The following is a 16,706-nucleotide window of genomic DNA, read 5'->3' on the forward strand; positions in this document are numbered from 1 at the left end:
ACGGAACCGAACCGTATCCGGGAGGTACAAGCGAAGGGCTCGGGGAGGCCTCGTCATTGGCGGTGTGGATTCTAGGTGGTATTCAGATTGATGCCGCACAAACCCATCCGCCAACACTCATTTGGCACCCGCTGTTTGCCAAGCACTGTGCTAGGCACTGGAGACCCCTAAACAAAAATGAGTCTGTGAAGGGAGGAATCAGGCCCGTAAAAAGACAAATACAGAATCCATACAAATATGCGTAGGTCAGAATGCGAGGCCCGGGATCAGAAAGCCCTGAGTTCAAAACCCACCTCAGACACTAACTGTGTGACACCCATGAAGTGGCTTAACCCCGCCTGCCTCAGTTTCCTCCTCTATAAAATGAAGATCATCATAGCAGCGCCTTCCTTCCAGGGTTATGACTGAATTTAGAAACGAATTTAGGGTTAGAAAAGAGTCCAGAGAGACCTCTGTAAAGCCCTTTGCCTACCTGACAGGGCTGTATAAAGGCTTTTGTTGTGGCGATTGTTCCCTGCCTTAGAGAGCAGTTTAAGGGAAGCTCTTTGCAAACATCGTGAGCACGATGATACCCATTTTACAGAGGAGCAAACAGGCTCAGACAGCCGTGACACTGGATTAGGGGATTCGGGGTCCTTAGCGGTCACCGAGTCCAATTCCTTTATTCTGCAGGAGGGGAAGCCCCTGCTCCACAGGGTAGTTGTGAGGAGGGCCTTCTGGAAGCGTGAGCTATTAAAATTATTATTAACAGTCATTCCCCTTCCTTATGGTCCTGCAGGAGCTCACGTCCCCTCGACTCATCAAAAGCCACCTCCCCTACCGCTTCCTGCCTTCCGACCTCCACAACGGGGACTCCAAGGTAAAAGCCACCCCTTCCCCCCACCATTCCCGGGGTGCGGGGGGCAGCCTGGGGAGGTTGGGGAGTAGCTGCTAATGTGTCTTCCCGTCGGCAGGTGATCTACATGGCTCGCAACCCCAAAGACCTGGTGGTGTCCTACTACCAGTTCCACCGCTCTCTGAGGACCATGAGCTACAGGGGCACGTTCCAAGAATTCTGTCGGAGGTTCATGAACGATAAACGTAAGGGGGCAAGAAGAGCCTCTCCCACCCGCCGGCCGTGTGCCTGGGATTCCCGCTTTAAGTTATTGGGGGGCGGCGTGGAACTGAAGGTCTATTACGAGAATGCGCATGTTCTCTGGGAGGGGTTCAGGATTTGAACTCAGGCCCTCTGTTTTTGCTCCCTAAATCACCCTCGAGGGTATTAACAGACAGGATAGCCAAGATGGCAGGGGCAGAAGACTAGGAGGGCTCAAGGTCACGGGCAGAGCTTGAAGAAGAGGAGCCTGATGGGGGTGGAGTTGGGGTGTCTGTAGGAGCGGCTCAAGTGCTGCCACTGATGAGGGCGGCATGGCCTCTCCTCCTCCTCCTCCTCCCAGTCCTCATTGGATTGGTGTTCTTTGACCTCAGAGCTAGGACTAGCAGCCAGGAAGGCCAGGGCGGCGCTCTCCGTCGCAAGAAGTGGAAGGGGCCACCCGAGGCAGTGACAGGCCAGCCACTGCCGAGGAGTGGACGCTCTTTCCCAGGGGCCGGCTGGCCTTGGGCGTCCCTTTGCTCAGTACCGGGAGGGGCAGCCCTGGGAGGGAGGTTTCCTCTGCCCCGATCAGCCGCGCAGATGAGCCGTTCCCTGTTGTCTCTGCAGTAGGCTACGGCTCGTGGTTCGAGCACGTCCAGGAGTTCTGGGACCATCATATGGATTCCAACGTCCTCTTCCTCAAGTATGAAGACATGCATCGGGTGAGTGGCATCCGGAGTGCCGTGGGGTCTCCGTGACCGTAGGAATGACTGTGCCCCTCGGGCAACACGCCCACCATGCCCACCCCATCAGCGGGCACCCTCAGCCTCTCCCAAGCTTGGTCTGAAATTGGATGGGCTCCCCCACAGCGAGGGCCTGGGGCGGACACCTGCAGGAAATGTGTAAGGAAGAGCCAAGCCAGCCTTCCTATTCCTACACACACACACACACACACACACACACACACACACACACAGAGGAAGGGAGGGAAAGAGAGATGGACAGACACACAGACACACAGAGGGAGACAGACACACAGAGAATCATCTCTGTGAAACGATGGAGGTAACTGCGTCTCATTGCTATGAAAAGACTCGAGGGGTGTCATGTCAGAATTGGAAGGGTCCCGCCAAGACCCTCATTTTACAGAAGAAGGACGTGCGGCTGGGCCAAGATCAAAGAGCCGGCGAGCGGCCCACGCAGGGCTCCCGAGCCCCCCGCCGGAGCCCTTCTCAGCAGACGTGCTCAGAGCCGCCATGTGTCTCACGCGCACCGGCCACTCTGGGCGCCTTCACACCTCAGACACTCTTTCACGGTCATCTCCACAAATACTCTCCCCTGTCAGTCACACTCGTGATGTTTTCTGCTTCTCCTGGGCACAAACCACTGACCCACCACCATCCCCTGCTGAAGGCACACGTGTTGGGTGTGGCCTGTCAGCACCTGGGCGCTATGATGCTGGATCTGGGACTCCAAGAGTACTGAGTTCAAATCTGGCTTGGACACTTGTCAGCCAGAATAGCACCTACTTCCCAAGGTTGTTGTGAGGACCACATGAGAATGATTATAAAACGCCTGGCACATAGTAGGTGTTCGCTTTATTATTATTATTACTTAGAACACCCTCACGCATCCATTTTCTTGATGATGTCCTTCTCCCCTGTGCTAGTGGAGGTCTGCCCCGTCTAGAGGCCCCTTTTCTGACCAGCACTCGGGCCAAATGAGGTCTCACAGGGGTGGGAGCGCCGTCCCTTGGCTACTTTACTCTCTTGGCCAGCAGAGTCCTTGTGTGGGACAAGCCCTCCGCCTCTGGCCTTCCTCTTTGGCCTTTTTTTGGAAGTGACCGGAAGTTGGAATCCCGGCTTCACTGCCCACTTCGTGCGCTTTTGAGCCATCACCTGCCTCTGTGGGCCTCGTGTGTAAAACGAGAGGGGAGGCTAGATGCTTTCCAGGCCCCAGGAAGCTCCAGAGCCGAGACTGTGACAGGATGAGCTGCCTGCAGCCGGCCGTTTAGGCAGGGTCGCCCCTTCCCCCTCTGGCAATTTCTGATTCTTAACACGCGGGATGGGGCTGGTGCTCAGCCTCCGGCCTCCCTGGCTGGATTCTCAGCTCTGGCTCAGCTCCTTGCTGTCCCCATCCGTCCTTTTTGGCCCTGTATGGACTCAGCCTAAGTCCTCCCGTGGCTGAGGACAGGGCGAGGGGGAGAGGGATGTCGGTGCCGCCAAGCCCGGGTGGTCCTCACGCTTCCTGTGCTTCTCCCCTAGGACCTGGCCACCATGGTGGAGCAGTTGGTGAGGTTCCTGGGTGTATCTTATGACAAGGCCCAGCTGGAGTCCATGGTGGAGCACTGCCACCAGCTCATTGACCAGTGCTGCAACGCGGAGGCCCTGCCTGTTGGGAGGGGTACGTTTTTTCCTTCCTCGTTCGCCATTATCCAACCTCTCTTGTGTGCGTACACAAGGTTTAGTCCCCGCTGTCCTGGCAGTAAGACAAACGCGGATAGTGGCCACGGGGGCCGCACTCCCTGCTTAGTAAGGGATGTGAGATTTCTGTGAGGGTCGGCCTGGCCAGGGGGAGGTCAGCACTGACAGAAGGAACCAAAGGAGGGGGCTGGAAGGAGATGGCTTCCGAGGCCTTCGACAACCTTGCAAATGCCATTTAATTGGTCTCCTGCCCTCCAGTCTCTCCCCACTCCAATCAGTTTGCCGCTCAGTAGCCAGAGATGTTCCTGAAGCAGAGGGATGCCCCTGTCTTTCCTCATCCTCTCATTGCCTCTAGGATCAATTATAAAGTCTCCTCTGGCATGGGACGCCCCCCTCCCCACACAATCTTCTTCCCAACCTACTTTCCAGGCTCATTACAATCCCGAACTCTAAGGTCTAGAAGGCCACGTTGGCTTTCTTGCTGTTTCTCCATCTCTCCCCTTGGCCTGGAATCCTCTCCTGTCTGCCTCCTTCCTGTTTTCTAGACTCCCCTCTAGTACCAGCTTCTCCCCGCAGGCTTCTCACTGATTCCAAGTCATTTGGCTAGAGGCAGGCCTCTGGTTTGGTTGGCTGGCGTGTTTGTCATTTCTTTTGTTGGCTTTGTTGTGGTCATCGGTCCGATGAGAATGCAGGGACTGCACATTCCACCATCTTTATCCTAAAACTCAAACCAAGTAGTGACTGCCCGGCGAGCTCTAAACTGCCCCAGGTGAGCACTAACCACGGAGAGGAGATCTTTCGGGCTCTACCCACCAGCTTCTAACTTTGTCCCCTGGTCTCCTTGGAGGGTGGAAGGAAGTTCAGAGAAAGACCTCAGTGAATATCTAATGCAACCCATGTGTGAATAAAGTCCTCTCTCTCTCCCCTTGAACTCTGCACTTTGGAGCCCAGCAGCCTGTGCTACTGTGCTCCTGGACAGCTCTCATTAAGGGTAGTCATTGGGCATCTTCCTCTGGGCTTCCCTCCCTGCTCCAGGATCTGCCCCTCGGGGTCAAGCGCAACGCGGCTCAGTTCCTTTCCTGTGGCCGCCTCTCAAATACTCATGGACACAGTCCACCTTCCCATCCCCTCCCCATCCTCTGTCCCCACTTCAATCTTTTCCTTTTCAGGAGGGACATTTCCAAGTTTTCCAACCAGTCCCCATATGACTTCCTTTCCTCCAGTGGGGAGAAAGTTTTTTAATGAACTCAAAAAAAATCCCCTGGTTCTATGCCAGTTATGATTTCTGCCTTTGCAAGGTTGCCATTTCCTACCCAGGAGCCTGCTTCTACAAGGAGTCCTTATAAGGGAGCAAATGGATGCCATTTCTTGAAGGCTCTTGGAATGGATGGTGGCAGGGAGCCCCGAAACTTGATCTTGAGGGGCTGATGGAGAAAGGAAGCTCTTGAAAAACACATTACAGACCCCCTCAGCATACTGGACAGCAAAGAATACTCTGGGTGACATTTCCTGCTCCAATAACTGGTTGTCTGGAGTTCCTGCTCCTGACATCTTAATCGGCTATTAATCTCAGCCTAAGTGACCTCAGACTCCATTTCTCTTTTTAATGATTTTAGTGTTGTCACTCGGTCATCAGAGGAGAGTGTGGGAGAGCTGAAAGGGTCCTAGACTGAGATAAGAAAACTTGTTCCAAGCCTGGCTGTTTCTTGGGCAGGACATTCATTACCTCTCTGAGCCTCAGTTTCCTCATTTGTGAAATGAAGCAATTGGAATAGCTGGTTTCAGGCTCCTGATGACTCAAAGATCAAATATCAACATTCCTGTTGGGCCTTTAAAGACCTTCATAGTTTGGTCATTTCTACTACTGTAGGCCTTTGCTTCAGCTGTGCCTCATGCCTGGAATACCCTTTCTCCTTTCTGCCTTAGCTTCTTTCCAGGCTGGTTGTATTCATCCTACCTGCCAAAACCGCTCTCCATCTAATCTGCATGTAGGCCATATACATTTATTTGTGCACACGCTACTTTCTTCCAGGAGAATGTAAGTTCTTTGAGGGCAGGGACTATTTCCTTTTTTTTTTTTTTTTGGATCCCCAGGACCAAGTACAGGGCCTAGCTCCCAAGGGGCAATTGATAAATGCTTGTTGAAATGAAGTCAATCTTTACAGTCCCTTCTAGCCAAGAGTTTCTTTAAGACTTCTGCATCCCAGTGCATCCCCGATCCCAGTTGGATCATATCTCAAAGGCCTCCAGTTCATTCCTTTCCATACTGTGACTCCTTTCTTCAATATCCCCCCTGAGTGCTAGCGCAGCTTGTGCCTGAAAAGTAGGCCAACCAACCAGTGCCCACTGGGTGCCCGGCATGGTGCCAGGCACTAGAGAGAGTGGGTGTCACCACTTTCGGGCTGAGGAAGTGGAAACCCAGAAGGGTTCATTGGATTTACCCATCGTCATCAGCTAGTGTGCATCCAAGGTGGAATCCAATACCACCTTTCTCCTGATTGCCAATCCAATATTCTTCCCATTACCCCATGTTGCTTGGAAGGCCTCCAGTTAAAAAAAAAGATGCAGCATACTCTATTTTGGGACACCTCTAATGGTTAGGGAAGTATTAACTTGTGTTGAGCCAAAATGCCCTTCCCTCTAGTCCTCCTGTGGCTCCTGGAGCTATTCTCAGGGACCAAGCAGAACCAGACTCTTCTTTCTGTCTTGTGCCAACCCTTCAGATGCTTGAAGCTCCCTGCCATGTTTCCCCTAAGTTTTTCCTTTTTCAAACTAAATCCTCCAGTTCCTTCCATCAATCATCACGTAATAGGGTTTCCTGCTACCACCCCATCCTGGTGACTCTCCTGTCCATGCTCAGCTTGTGGGTGTCCTTAACCACAGGAGTCCCATGAAGTCTGACCAGGGCAGACAATAGCGTGACTATTGATTTTCCCTGGATTGGGGCACAATCGTTAATAATTTAGGTCCAACCATGGAGCAACCCATCAGATTGTATCTGTTGCTAAAGGCTGACAAGTTGTCTGGCTGAAAAATATCAATTTAACTGTGTTGTTAGTGGTTGAATGGTGAGGTACAGGCACACCTTTTATTAGCTAGTCTGAATAGTCCAATGGCAAACGTACGGGTTTGGTGATCTATGAAGGCAGCCACGCTGCATAGTTTACAGTTAAAAAGTCCATTCTGTGGTCTGATCCGGTCATTTGCAGTCCGACAATCTAGATAACTGCTATCTCTTACCACCTTCTGTGGAACAGATCACGCCTCTGAGAGGCCCTTTGGGTTCTTTCCGTATCCCAAGAAAAGACAGGATAAGGTAATCCAGTCTTGCCAGGGTTCCTACCCAGTATGAACGTTTTCTTTAGCTGTGAGCAAAGTAGGAAGGGCGCATTCTATTCGGAGCCAAAGCAGGTTCCCGTGCTATGATTCCTCCAAGAAGGAGGTTGTCCTTTTTAATATGTAGCATGCACTGTACTGAAAGGCAGCTCACTCCTACACTGCCTGGCCACCCTATGGATGAATCGCCATCTTTCACAGGAGGAACCTGAGCCACAGCGTGGCGAATCACACTTGTCAATGGCCAGACAGAGAGCCTGCATCAGAGGTGGGATCCTTTGTTACTACTTGGGAGCTGCAAATCATGTTGTAATACAGAGAAATTCTTCTATTGCTGCTAAGAAGTTTTCTCCTGGGCTTTGACCAATCCAACATTGAATCGGGCCCATATTAGAGCACAGGGACATGTGCATCCTGGACACTTGAGGCCTACCCAGAGAATTTTCTGTCCAAAAAGTGGTCTATTTTGTAGTATCCATCCCGTCTGGTAGACAGAATGAGACAATGGAAAGTGTGGAGCTTGTAGTCATAGGATCCGGTCTTGAGCCCTAGGTCTACCATTTACTACTTGGGTCACCTTGGGCAGGTCATTGGCCTTCTATGGGTCTCAGTTTCCTCTTCTGCAAAGCAAGGGGGGATGGATGAGTCTAAGTTCTTTTCTAGCTCTACCTCAAGGATACTACTTAGCCTAGTGAAGAGAAGAATTAGTAGGAAATGGTCATTGTCCTCATTGAAAGGGCCATCATAGAATAAGAGTAGCCTTCTCCTGCTTGGCCCCAAGTGGCAAGACTACCCCAAAATAGCCCAGACTGCCCTAGGAGGTAATTGATGAATCAATGAACAAACAGGCACTTCTTAAGTGATGGCTCTATGCCAGGCACTATGAAGAGTGAGCTTCTCGTCAGTTGTGATCTTCAAAGGAGACTGGATGTGGGACCAGGAATAGGAGGTCCTGGCTTCTAATCTGGCCTCAGATACTTCTTAGCTTTGTGACCCTGGGAAAGTCACTTAAGCCCAATTGGTTAGCCTTTACTGCTCTCCTGCCTTAGAACAGATACTTAGCATTGATTCTAAGAGGGAAGGGAAGGGTTAAAAAACAGAGACTGGATGGTGACTCGTTCCTGTTTGGGTCTGGGTTGGAGGAGGTCCCCATCCACACTGAGATTCTGTGATCTTGTCCTCAGGTATGCCTGAGGCCAGGCCATATTTCCCCCAAACCAACAACTTCAGTCTGCCAAAGTCCAACCACGGAAGCAGGGCCGTCCTACAAATGATCTGCTGGTTCCACCATGTTCTAAAGTGAAATCTGGGGCCTGCTGTTTCCATTGGCCACATTGCCAGGTTTAGAAGCTGACATAGCAAGCGTCTAGAGATCAAATGACACCTTGTCTACTTTTCATTTCAGGAAGAGTCGGGCTATGGAAGGACATCTTCACTGTTTCCATGAATGAGAAGTTTGATCTGGTATACAAACAGAAGATGGGAAAGTGTGATCTCACCTTTGACTTTTATTTATAAGACAGAGAAAACTCAAACTACAAAAAACTTTGCATGCTCGCAGCACCCGTGCCCTGTACGACTAGCTAGAAGCCCTTGATGCGTTCCCTTATGACTTGCTGGACAAACATTGGTAGCTCTGTGTAAAACAACTGGAAAAAGCTGACGGCTAAGTAACTGTAGGCCATGTAATTACCTTCAGTCCCGAGCAGCCCTCTAACCTGTAGTGTCTGAAGTCCCTTATCTATTCCTATGAACATAAGTCATTACAAAAACATGCAGCAATCATGGACTGTATTATATAGAAAACTATAAAGTATGTAACATATATGCAATTAGAATGTATACCTTTTCAGCCCCTTCCTGGTTATTTATTGTATTTTATAGAGCTTTTCACCAAGACTCTGAATAAACATAGTAAACCAAATAAATGTTCATTTCAGAGGGGAATTAGTGACAAGCCCAATGGAATGCCAGAATGATCTCAGGGGTTAACTGTTCTCTTTATTTTTGTAGTTTTATCACAAAGGGCACAATTACCTGGTTCTTCGATAAGGAATGGCCCCACGATGGAGACAGGGATGGGGTGAGAGTCAGGAAGAAGGCTTCTCCTTCTGTGATTTTCCAGGGCCCAGGCTTTGGGATCTCTTCTGAAATGTAGGCACATCTCGCGTAACAGCATAAAAGCATGGCGCTAGTAAAAGCAACGCTCGTAGGGTAGTTAGGACCTAAAGGAGGGTGTTACAGATTGGAAAGGAAGCAGCTTGGTGTTAATGGTGCTCGCACGCTCCTGACCATCAGATTTGGTCTGAGGCAAATAGTCAAGTGATGCGTCGAGTGACGTCTGTGTGAAGTGATAGTGGTGGGTTGTAACGCGTGAGCCACGTCAGCCCGAGAGGGTGTCGGAAGAGGACACACTGGGGAGAGAGAGGGTACCCCTCGCTGTGGGCGCTGGCCACTCCATTTTCCAGGTGGGGCTGAGGGGGAGACCTTCCACATGGCTTTCAGCGGGTGAGCGTGAAGGCTGTCAGGAGAACTTGGGTGAGGGAGGCCCGGCAAGAGGAATCCAGCACGAGGGCACGGAGCCGGTCTGAAGTAGTCCCACAGAAGATGACATTCGTAGTGACAGAAAGCATTAGTCACGGATTGCCCCTGGAAATTATGTTTTACTCCAGGGCTGCCTTTTTGTCCCCTAAGACAACGGGTGACTGGCTGAAGCTGGCGAGCAGACTGGCCCTCTGAGACTTCCAAAATACGCTTCCTCTTTCCATCCCGTGTATGTTGTTCTGTCTGTCCTTGGGTTCTTGGCTGCAGGAGAATCATTTTGCCAGGTGGCCACAGTACTTCACACAGACCGGTTCTCAGTCCTGTTTACGTGAGCCCAGAACCTCGTGGTATCTGAAGGGAAAGAGGATGTGGCCATTGCCTTCCCACTAGGTCCCAAGCACAGGGAACCCAGCGGGTTAAGGAGAGACACCCTCGAGGCTATCAGAGAAAAGCATGGGGAGGAGAGTCAGCAGGGCGGTGGGAAGGGAGGTGGGCTGCTGACACCTGATTCTGAATCACCTTCTTGATGGGGCCACAAGAACGCTTGGATCTTCTAGGGCGAACCAGCAGCCAAGATGCAGTAGTTACCCAGGTTCTAAGGCTAGAAAGGCAGATACCACCCTAAAGGGCTCAGTTCTGTGCTGCTTCCTTTGAAACACAGGTGTAGACGCTGTATTTATACTTTTTTCCTTTTTAAAAATAAAGAAGAAGAAGCTGTTTGGAGGGCAGGTGGCCCACGGCTGGCCCAGTACCTCCTCTTGTTTAGCCGTGTGTGTGAGGCTGTTTGCCATGAAATTTTATTTCTATTTTTCTATTTTTCGTACTGTATTGACCTTAAGCACTGCGTGTTTTCTGTGTGCTTGCTTGCTTCTCTAATAAAGACATGTTCTGTGCCCCAGGGTCCTTTTGGATGCCGCCGTCATCATGGTTTACAGTGCTCTTAGGCTTTCTTAGCCACAAAGGACTGCATAGAGTCCAGGTGTTTTTGGTTTTCTTTTAAACTTCTTTTCCATCTTAGAATGAATACTAGGTATTGGTTCTAAGGCAGAAGAGTGGTAAGGGCTACATAGTGGGGGTTAAGTGACTTGACAAGGCCATACAGCTAGAGAATGACTGAGTTCAGATTTGAACTCAGGACCTCCAGTTTCTAGGCTTAGGCTTAGCACTCTATCCACTGAATCACCTAGCTCCCCCCGCCACCTTAGGAGAAGAAGCTGATCTCAGCAAGGGCCGTGACTTGCTTGCTATCACCCAGCTGATGACGGTCTGAGACAGGACCTCAAAGGAACCTGGAACGGTTTTCCATCTATGGCCCCTAGCACTTAATCCAGAGTTGTCCTTTCCAATCCTTTTAAACTGACACACAAACACTCCAAACCCAGCTCTACCCCATCCCCTTTGTCTAGGCACGACCAAGGTCACAGCCAGTTTTCCTCATTGTCACATTAGGTCCAATACCTTTGCAAAAGTGGAGTTTCCACTCACTGACCACCTAATACTTTATGTATCCGCTACCTCTCCCGAAGTCCATTGGACAGTTTTGTAGTCACACTTCCAAATAGCTCCTACATTCCATTAAAAATTCTTGGGTGCCTACTGAGCGGCCACAGCTCTAAAGTCAGCCCCATATTTCATCCTGAGAGAGGAGGCTATGTGGCCCGTCTACATACATGCCACCTCCCCCGGCTGAACATATTGTGTTACATAGAAAGATAACTTTAGAAGTCGGAAGGGATTTTTGAGGTCAAGTCTAACCTCTTTGGTCTACCACAGAGACCTAGCGAAGGAAAGAAAGAACTTCTCCAGGATCACATGGCTCATAAGTGCCAGAGGGGGTGGTTCGAATCCAGGTTTTTCTGACTTCAAACAAACGCTTGTTCCACTACACCAAAGCAGGCAATGCTGCCATTTCTGTCTTTTTCTTCAGAACCTAGCAAAGTACCTGGGACACAGTAGGTACTTAATAAATGCTTACTTTCTTGATCTCAAGATGAAAAAGAGAGGAAACTATCTAAAAAGCTTTGCTGTACACTTAGACCTCAAATTATACTATAAAGTAATAATTATAAATACTATAAAATAATATTTAGTGCTAGTTCAAAATTAAAGTAGATCAGAGGGAAAGACAAGGTAAGGAAGTACTAGAGAAAGCTGAACTCACTAAGACAATCTTTAATAAATTCAAGAACATAAATTCTTTAGGGAAGAACTCCTTGTTTTGACAAATATTGTTGAGAGAAATGCAAAGCAATTTGGCAGAAATGAAGTATAAACCAATATTCTACACAATATACAATAAGCTCAAAAAGCATGTAAGATCTGAATATCACAAAATTAGAAAAGAATCACATCAGATCCCTTCATATCTATAGCTCCTGAGGTGAGTTCTAAGAGTGTTCATAAAAGAAGAAATACAATTTTGACTTAAAATTGATTTCACATGAACAAGATTAATGCAACTAGGATAATAAGGAAAAGCAGTCAAGTGGTGAAAAATATCTTTCAAAAGGGTGTGATATCCAAGATATACAAAAAATGTAATACAAATATATAAGATCAGAGACCAATAGATTAGTGGTCAAAGTGGAACAAGTAGTTCTCAAAAGATGAATTGAAAATAATTAAGAGACTTATGAAAGGTTGCTTCAAATCACTAAAAATAAGAGAAATGCTAGTCAAAACAATCAAGAGGTTCTGGGGAAATGGTAGACAGGATTGTCTTTGAGAAGCCACTCCGCTCCTGCTAAACTTCTTGAAACAAAGGTCCAAATTCTGTGCTTTCCTATCTATATTCAGTTTTCCTTTTGTTTTGTTTTTTAGAATTAATGCTGTGTATTGGTTCCAAGGCAGAAGGGTAGTCAGGGCTAGGCAATAGGGATTAAGTGACTTGCCTAGGGTCATACAGCAAGAAAATATCTGAGGCTACATTTGAACCCAGGACCTCCCCTCTCTGGGGTTGGCTTTCAATCCACTGAGCGATGTAGTGTTCCCCCTATATAAGGTTCTACATATGTACTGAGGACATCCATGATAAAGCTATTAGAAGGGAACAGGTATACGTCTGCAAGCAAGATTCCCCAGTTTCTCAGTAGCCAATTTCTTTACCAACACAAAATTAATGGGAAGGTGTAGAGGACACATGCCACATGAAAGCCTTCCCTCCAAAGCACATGTCAAAATTATACAAGAGAAAGCAAGAAATAATCTTGCTCAGCGGTCCTCTTTTATTAAGGGAGGGATGGCACAGGAAAATGTAAGCACACCCAAAGCATTTGCCACTTGTAGTCAGTTCAAAACAAAGTGGAAAGCAAAGAGGGATTCCTTCCAGATGGTGAGGTCAATCCTTGCAATGTTGCAGAGACTCCCACACATAAGACCCATAATCATGAATTTGGCAACATCTGTGGCAGAGAATGAGGTGATAAAATCCTTCAGACCAAGTCCAGAAGGTCCGTGATTCTGGGTGACTTTGATAGGAAGATGAGCACAGGGGCCCATGCTCAGGACAAAGAAAGGAGGGTGGCCAAAAGCTTGTGGATCATCCACAAGCCTGACATCTGGAGAGCTTGAAAGAGCAAAGGGATGGTTTTGAGAGAAAAGGCTGGGGATGGTATCAGGAACTCCCAGATGGGGAAATTCCTTCCCTCCATGCAGGAAAGGCCCTGGGCGGGGGCTTCCTAATCAGGGATCAGGGTGCAGCCCAAAGCCTGGAACCAGAAAGCAATCAAGATGCTCCAAGCAGGAAATCTAGGGAGGACTGAAATAGATGTAGAAAGTCAGGTCTCATGCAGTCTCCTCCCCTCTATTCGGCCCCTCCCCCTTCACCTCCTCCCTCTTAGGCCACGCCCATCGTCCTACCTCTGTCTGAGCCCTTCCCCTCCCCACTGTGATTCCACCCCTGACCCTCCTCTTCTCCTAGGTCCGCCCTTTTCTTAACCTGCCCTGTATGGGCCCCGCCCCGCCCCTCTCCCCTAAGGCCCACCCCCTTCTCCTCCCTCTTGCTCCCCTCACCCATCAATAAGGCCCACGTGCCTCTCTTTTTTTTCCTCTGAACTATAGGCCATAGGCCCGCCCTCGGCTCCTCAGAGCCTCCTGGGCTAGACAACCCGCCTTCCATCTGGTACTGCGCCTTGATTGGCCTCCGGGCTCTCTACGGGTGCCGCTCATTGGGCGATCCCAGGGTGCGTCAGCTCCTGGACGTCTGGGACTAGCGCTGAGGCCCATATTGCCGGATCTGGATTAGATGGAGCGGGAGCGCGGGCTTCGGAAGTCCCTCCCTCAGGCTGCGAGGCCCGAAGAGTCTGAGAGGGACGTGGACGAGGCCTGAAGTGAGACCTTGAGTCTGGCCGAGGCTCTAGGGGCGCTGGCGGCGAGGCTGCCTCCCCAGGAGTGGAACCTCTCCAGGAACAGGTGGAGAAATTTGTGCCCCCGAATCCGGTCCCTCCCCCCTCCCCCGCCCCCCACCCACTCTCTGTGAGGTAGAAGACAAAAGCCCGCCACGGAGAGAGGCGTGGCCGTGGCGCTGAGAGCGGCCCCTAGCAGCCGCGGGAGGGGGGCTTCCGGTGTGGAGGTACCCGTCTGGAAGGCAGCCACCGCACCTTCCACACTTCAAGGGCTTAGGGAGGAACGAGTCACGCGGGGCGGATCTCCCTTGCTTTCTGCTATGGCTGGAGTCCTTTGGCAATGGAGAAGCTCATGCTTCTTCTAAGGGAGGGGGAGGGGAGGAGTCCCTTGGGCAAGGGCGGGAAAGGCCCAAAGGGTTTGGGCCAGATGGTTCCTGTGGCCCCTCCTGTCATGGTCATTAATTTATCAATGAGGGGGCAGCTAGATGGCTCAGTGGATTGAGAGTCAGGCCCAGAGACTGGAGGTCTTTGTGACCCTGGGCAAGTCACTTCCTAGCTTTGTGACCCTGGGCAAGTCACTTAACCCCCTTTGCCCTTACCACTCTTCTACCTTAGAACCAAGACACAGTACTGATTCTAGGACGGAAGGTGAAGGTTTAAAAAAAATTATCAATTGCCAGTGTTATCAGCAATCATCGTGATCAGTTAGGGTCATCAATCATTAGTTTTCATTGTCCTTTATCTTCAACCATCATCAATCTCTAATTATCAGCAATCATCATCATCTTCAGTTGATATCAACTTCAATAATTAATTTTCATCCTCCTCAGTCATTATTGTCTTCAATCATCATCCTATTCAATCAGCATCATCAATCATTATCATCCTTATCAGTTGGCATTCTCAATCATCCTCATTTCATTATAATCATTATCATCATCTTTAATCATTTTCATCGATTATCATTCTCCTCCTCCTCTTCTTCATTCAGTGAAAGCAGCTTGGAGAACCTTCCCAATAGTGAGTTTCATATGAGAAGTGGCCTGAAGCTCATCATCTGGGATTGGGTATGACCAACAACAGAGCAAGAGTGAGAAGGTCCTCTAGTAGGGATCTTAAAAGAACCAGAGGGAGGCCTCCCAAACCTTGGGTGGATCTTTTATAAAGATTTGTGGAAGAATAGACTAGAATCAGGAGAAAGAATGGGATGGGTTGTGATCAGCTTTGATGAAGGGAGGAAGCCTACCAATGGACCCTTGAGATGTGAACATCTCATGTAGAATAGCTAACAGATATAGCATTTTGGCCTTTACCAATGTGTCTTGACACTGGGCATTGTGGAGAGCATTGGATTTGGAGTTTTGGTTAAACAATGTGACTTTGGGCAGTTCACCTCTCAGCCTTGGTTTCCTTTTCCAATGAAAGGCTTATAGGGGATGACCTGTAAGGCCTCTTCTGGCTCCAGAGCTATATACTCTTATGATTATTATCTCATGAATCTCCCCACAGAAGCCAGATCTACAGTGGAAGTACTTCTTTCCTATTTTAATGATAAGAAAGCTTGAGTTTCAGAAAGATTGTCATAGAAGTTATTATATTCAGGTCTTTTGACTTCAAGTTGAGTGCTTTCTCTAGGTTTCTTGCTCTCATCTTCCCAAGCGTAAGAAGGCCTCACCATTTTTTGTCCTCACAGAGCAAGCTTAAGGAGGAACATGGAGACCTGTTTGGTCCAGTAGATTTTGTTCTTTGAAATTGTTATTAGTCATTTTAGTTATTGCAGCAAATATTTTGATAAGAGAGCTCAAATGAATTTGGATTTTATATTTAGAGGATTAATATTTTCTTAAGCAATTGTTTTCTTATTAAATATGTAACATCTTGTGTTAAAATTTCCTAGAACATTCTACCTAGATAGTTCCTTTTATATCACCACACCATTGTATAGTGTTATACTTATTTCCATGGTGTGAGTGGTCAGTAGTGTAGCATAGTGGATAGAGATCCAGTTTCAGTGTCAGAAAGACCTGGGATTAAGTCCTACTTCTGATCCATACAGCTGTGTGATTTTGGGAAGGTCCCTTAACTTTTTAATGGCCGAGACAGCTCCTTAAGACTGTAAATTCTTTGGGCAAGTCACTTTCCCTCCTTTGCCTCTCCCTCATTACTCTTTTGCCTTAGAACTAACGCATAATATTGATTTTAAGACAGAAATGAAGGTTTTAAAAAGGAAAAAAAGACTGCAAATTACAGAGCAGGTGGCTGGCCTGCATTGGTGAAAGAAGTTTTCTCTTGGGGAGTTGAAAATGAAATCATAGGGCAGGTCCCCCTAAAATTTATATGACATATCCCTTGTATTAGGTGGCAAACTTATTGAGAACAAGGACCAAGTTTTATTTCATCTTTGTATCCCTAGGGCTCAAGTCGGTACATTACAAGTAGATGCAGGATATATATTTCTTTGAATTGACTTGGCTAGAAAGTGAAATTATGTATTGGGGCCAAAATGTACTTTGGAGGAACACATCTCCAATTTTATAATGAAATTTAGCAAAAAAAAAAAAAAAAAAAAAGATTGGTTGTGCAGAAATTTGATGTGCGAGATAGATATTTATCCTGGACCACTTGTATGCCCTAAGTGCCCTTGCATCCCTGATTGTCCAACTTCCTTCAAAACTCAGCTAATAAATCATTTTCCTACCTTCTCAAAGAGGAGACCCCCATTTCCTCAATTGTAACGCCTTCTTGTATGATATTGCCTACAATTTATACTGTATGTATTTCGTATGGCCAGAGTTATTTGCATGTTGGCTCATCCATCAAAATGTGATCTCCTCGAGGGCAAGGACCATGCGTTTATCCTCTTTTGTATCCACTGTACTTAGCACATGCCTAATATTGTCTCAGAAATAAGCTAGAAGAATTGTATAGTTCCATTCCATGTTTATTTTATTAAAATGTTTTTCAAAAAGTGTAATTACATTATTTGCC

At 48.2% G+C, this 16,706-nt stretch overlaps 1 protein-coding gene across 1 annotated transcript in view; it reads left to right on the forward strand.

Moving 5' to 3' along the window:
* The window catches only part of SULT4A1 (sulfotransferase family 4A member 1), a 34,908-nt gene extending 26,559 nt beyond the window's left edge, over window positions 1-8,349 (forward strand). Inside the window, exons 3-7 of the mRNA XM_044678627.1 lie at window positions 779-859; window positions 954-1,080; window positions 1,700-1,794; window positions 3,337-3,475; window positions 8,237-8,349. Of these exons, the coding sequence (XP_044534562.1) occupies window positions 779-859; window positions 954-1,080; window positions 1,700-1,794; window positions 3,337-3,475; window positions 8,237-8,349 (555 nt within the window). The remainder of the gene's footprint in view (window positions 1-778; window positions 860-953; window positions 1,081-1,699; window positions 1,795-3,336; window positions 3,476-8,236) is intronic.
* Window positions 8,350-16,706: the final 8,357 nt, after the last annotated feature.

Source organism: Gracilinanus agilis, chromosome 5 (genome assembly GCF_016433145.1).
Source record: "Gracilinanus agilis isolate LMUSP501 chromosome 5, AgileGrace, whole genome shotgun sequence".
NCBI lineage: Eukaryota > Metazoa > Chordata > Mammalia > Didelphimorphia > Didelphidae > Gracilinanus > Gracilinanus agilis.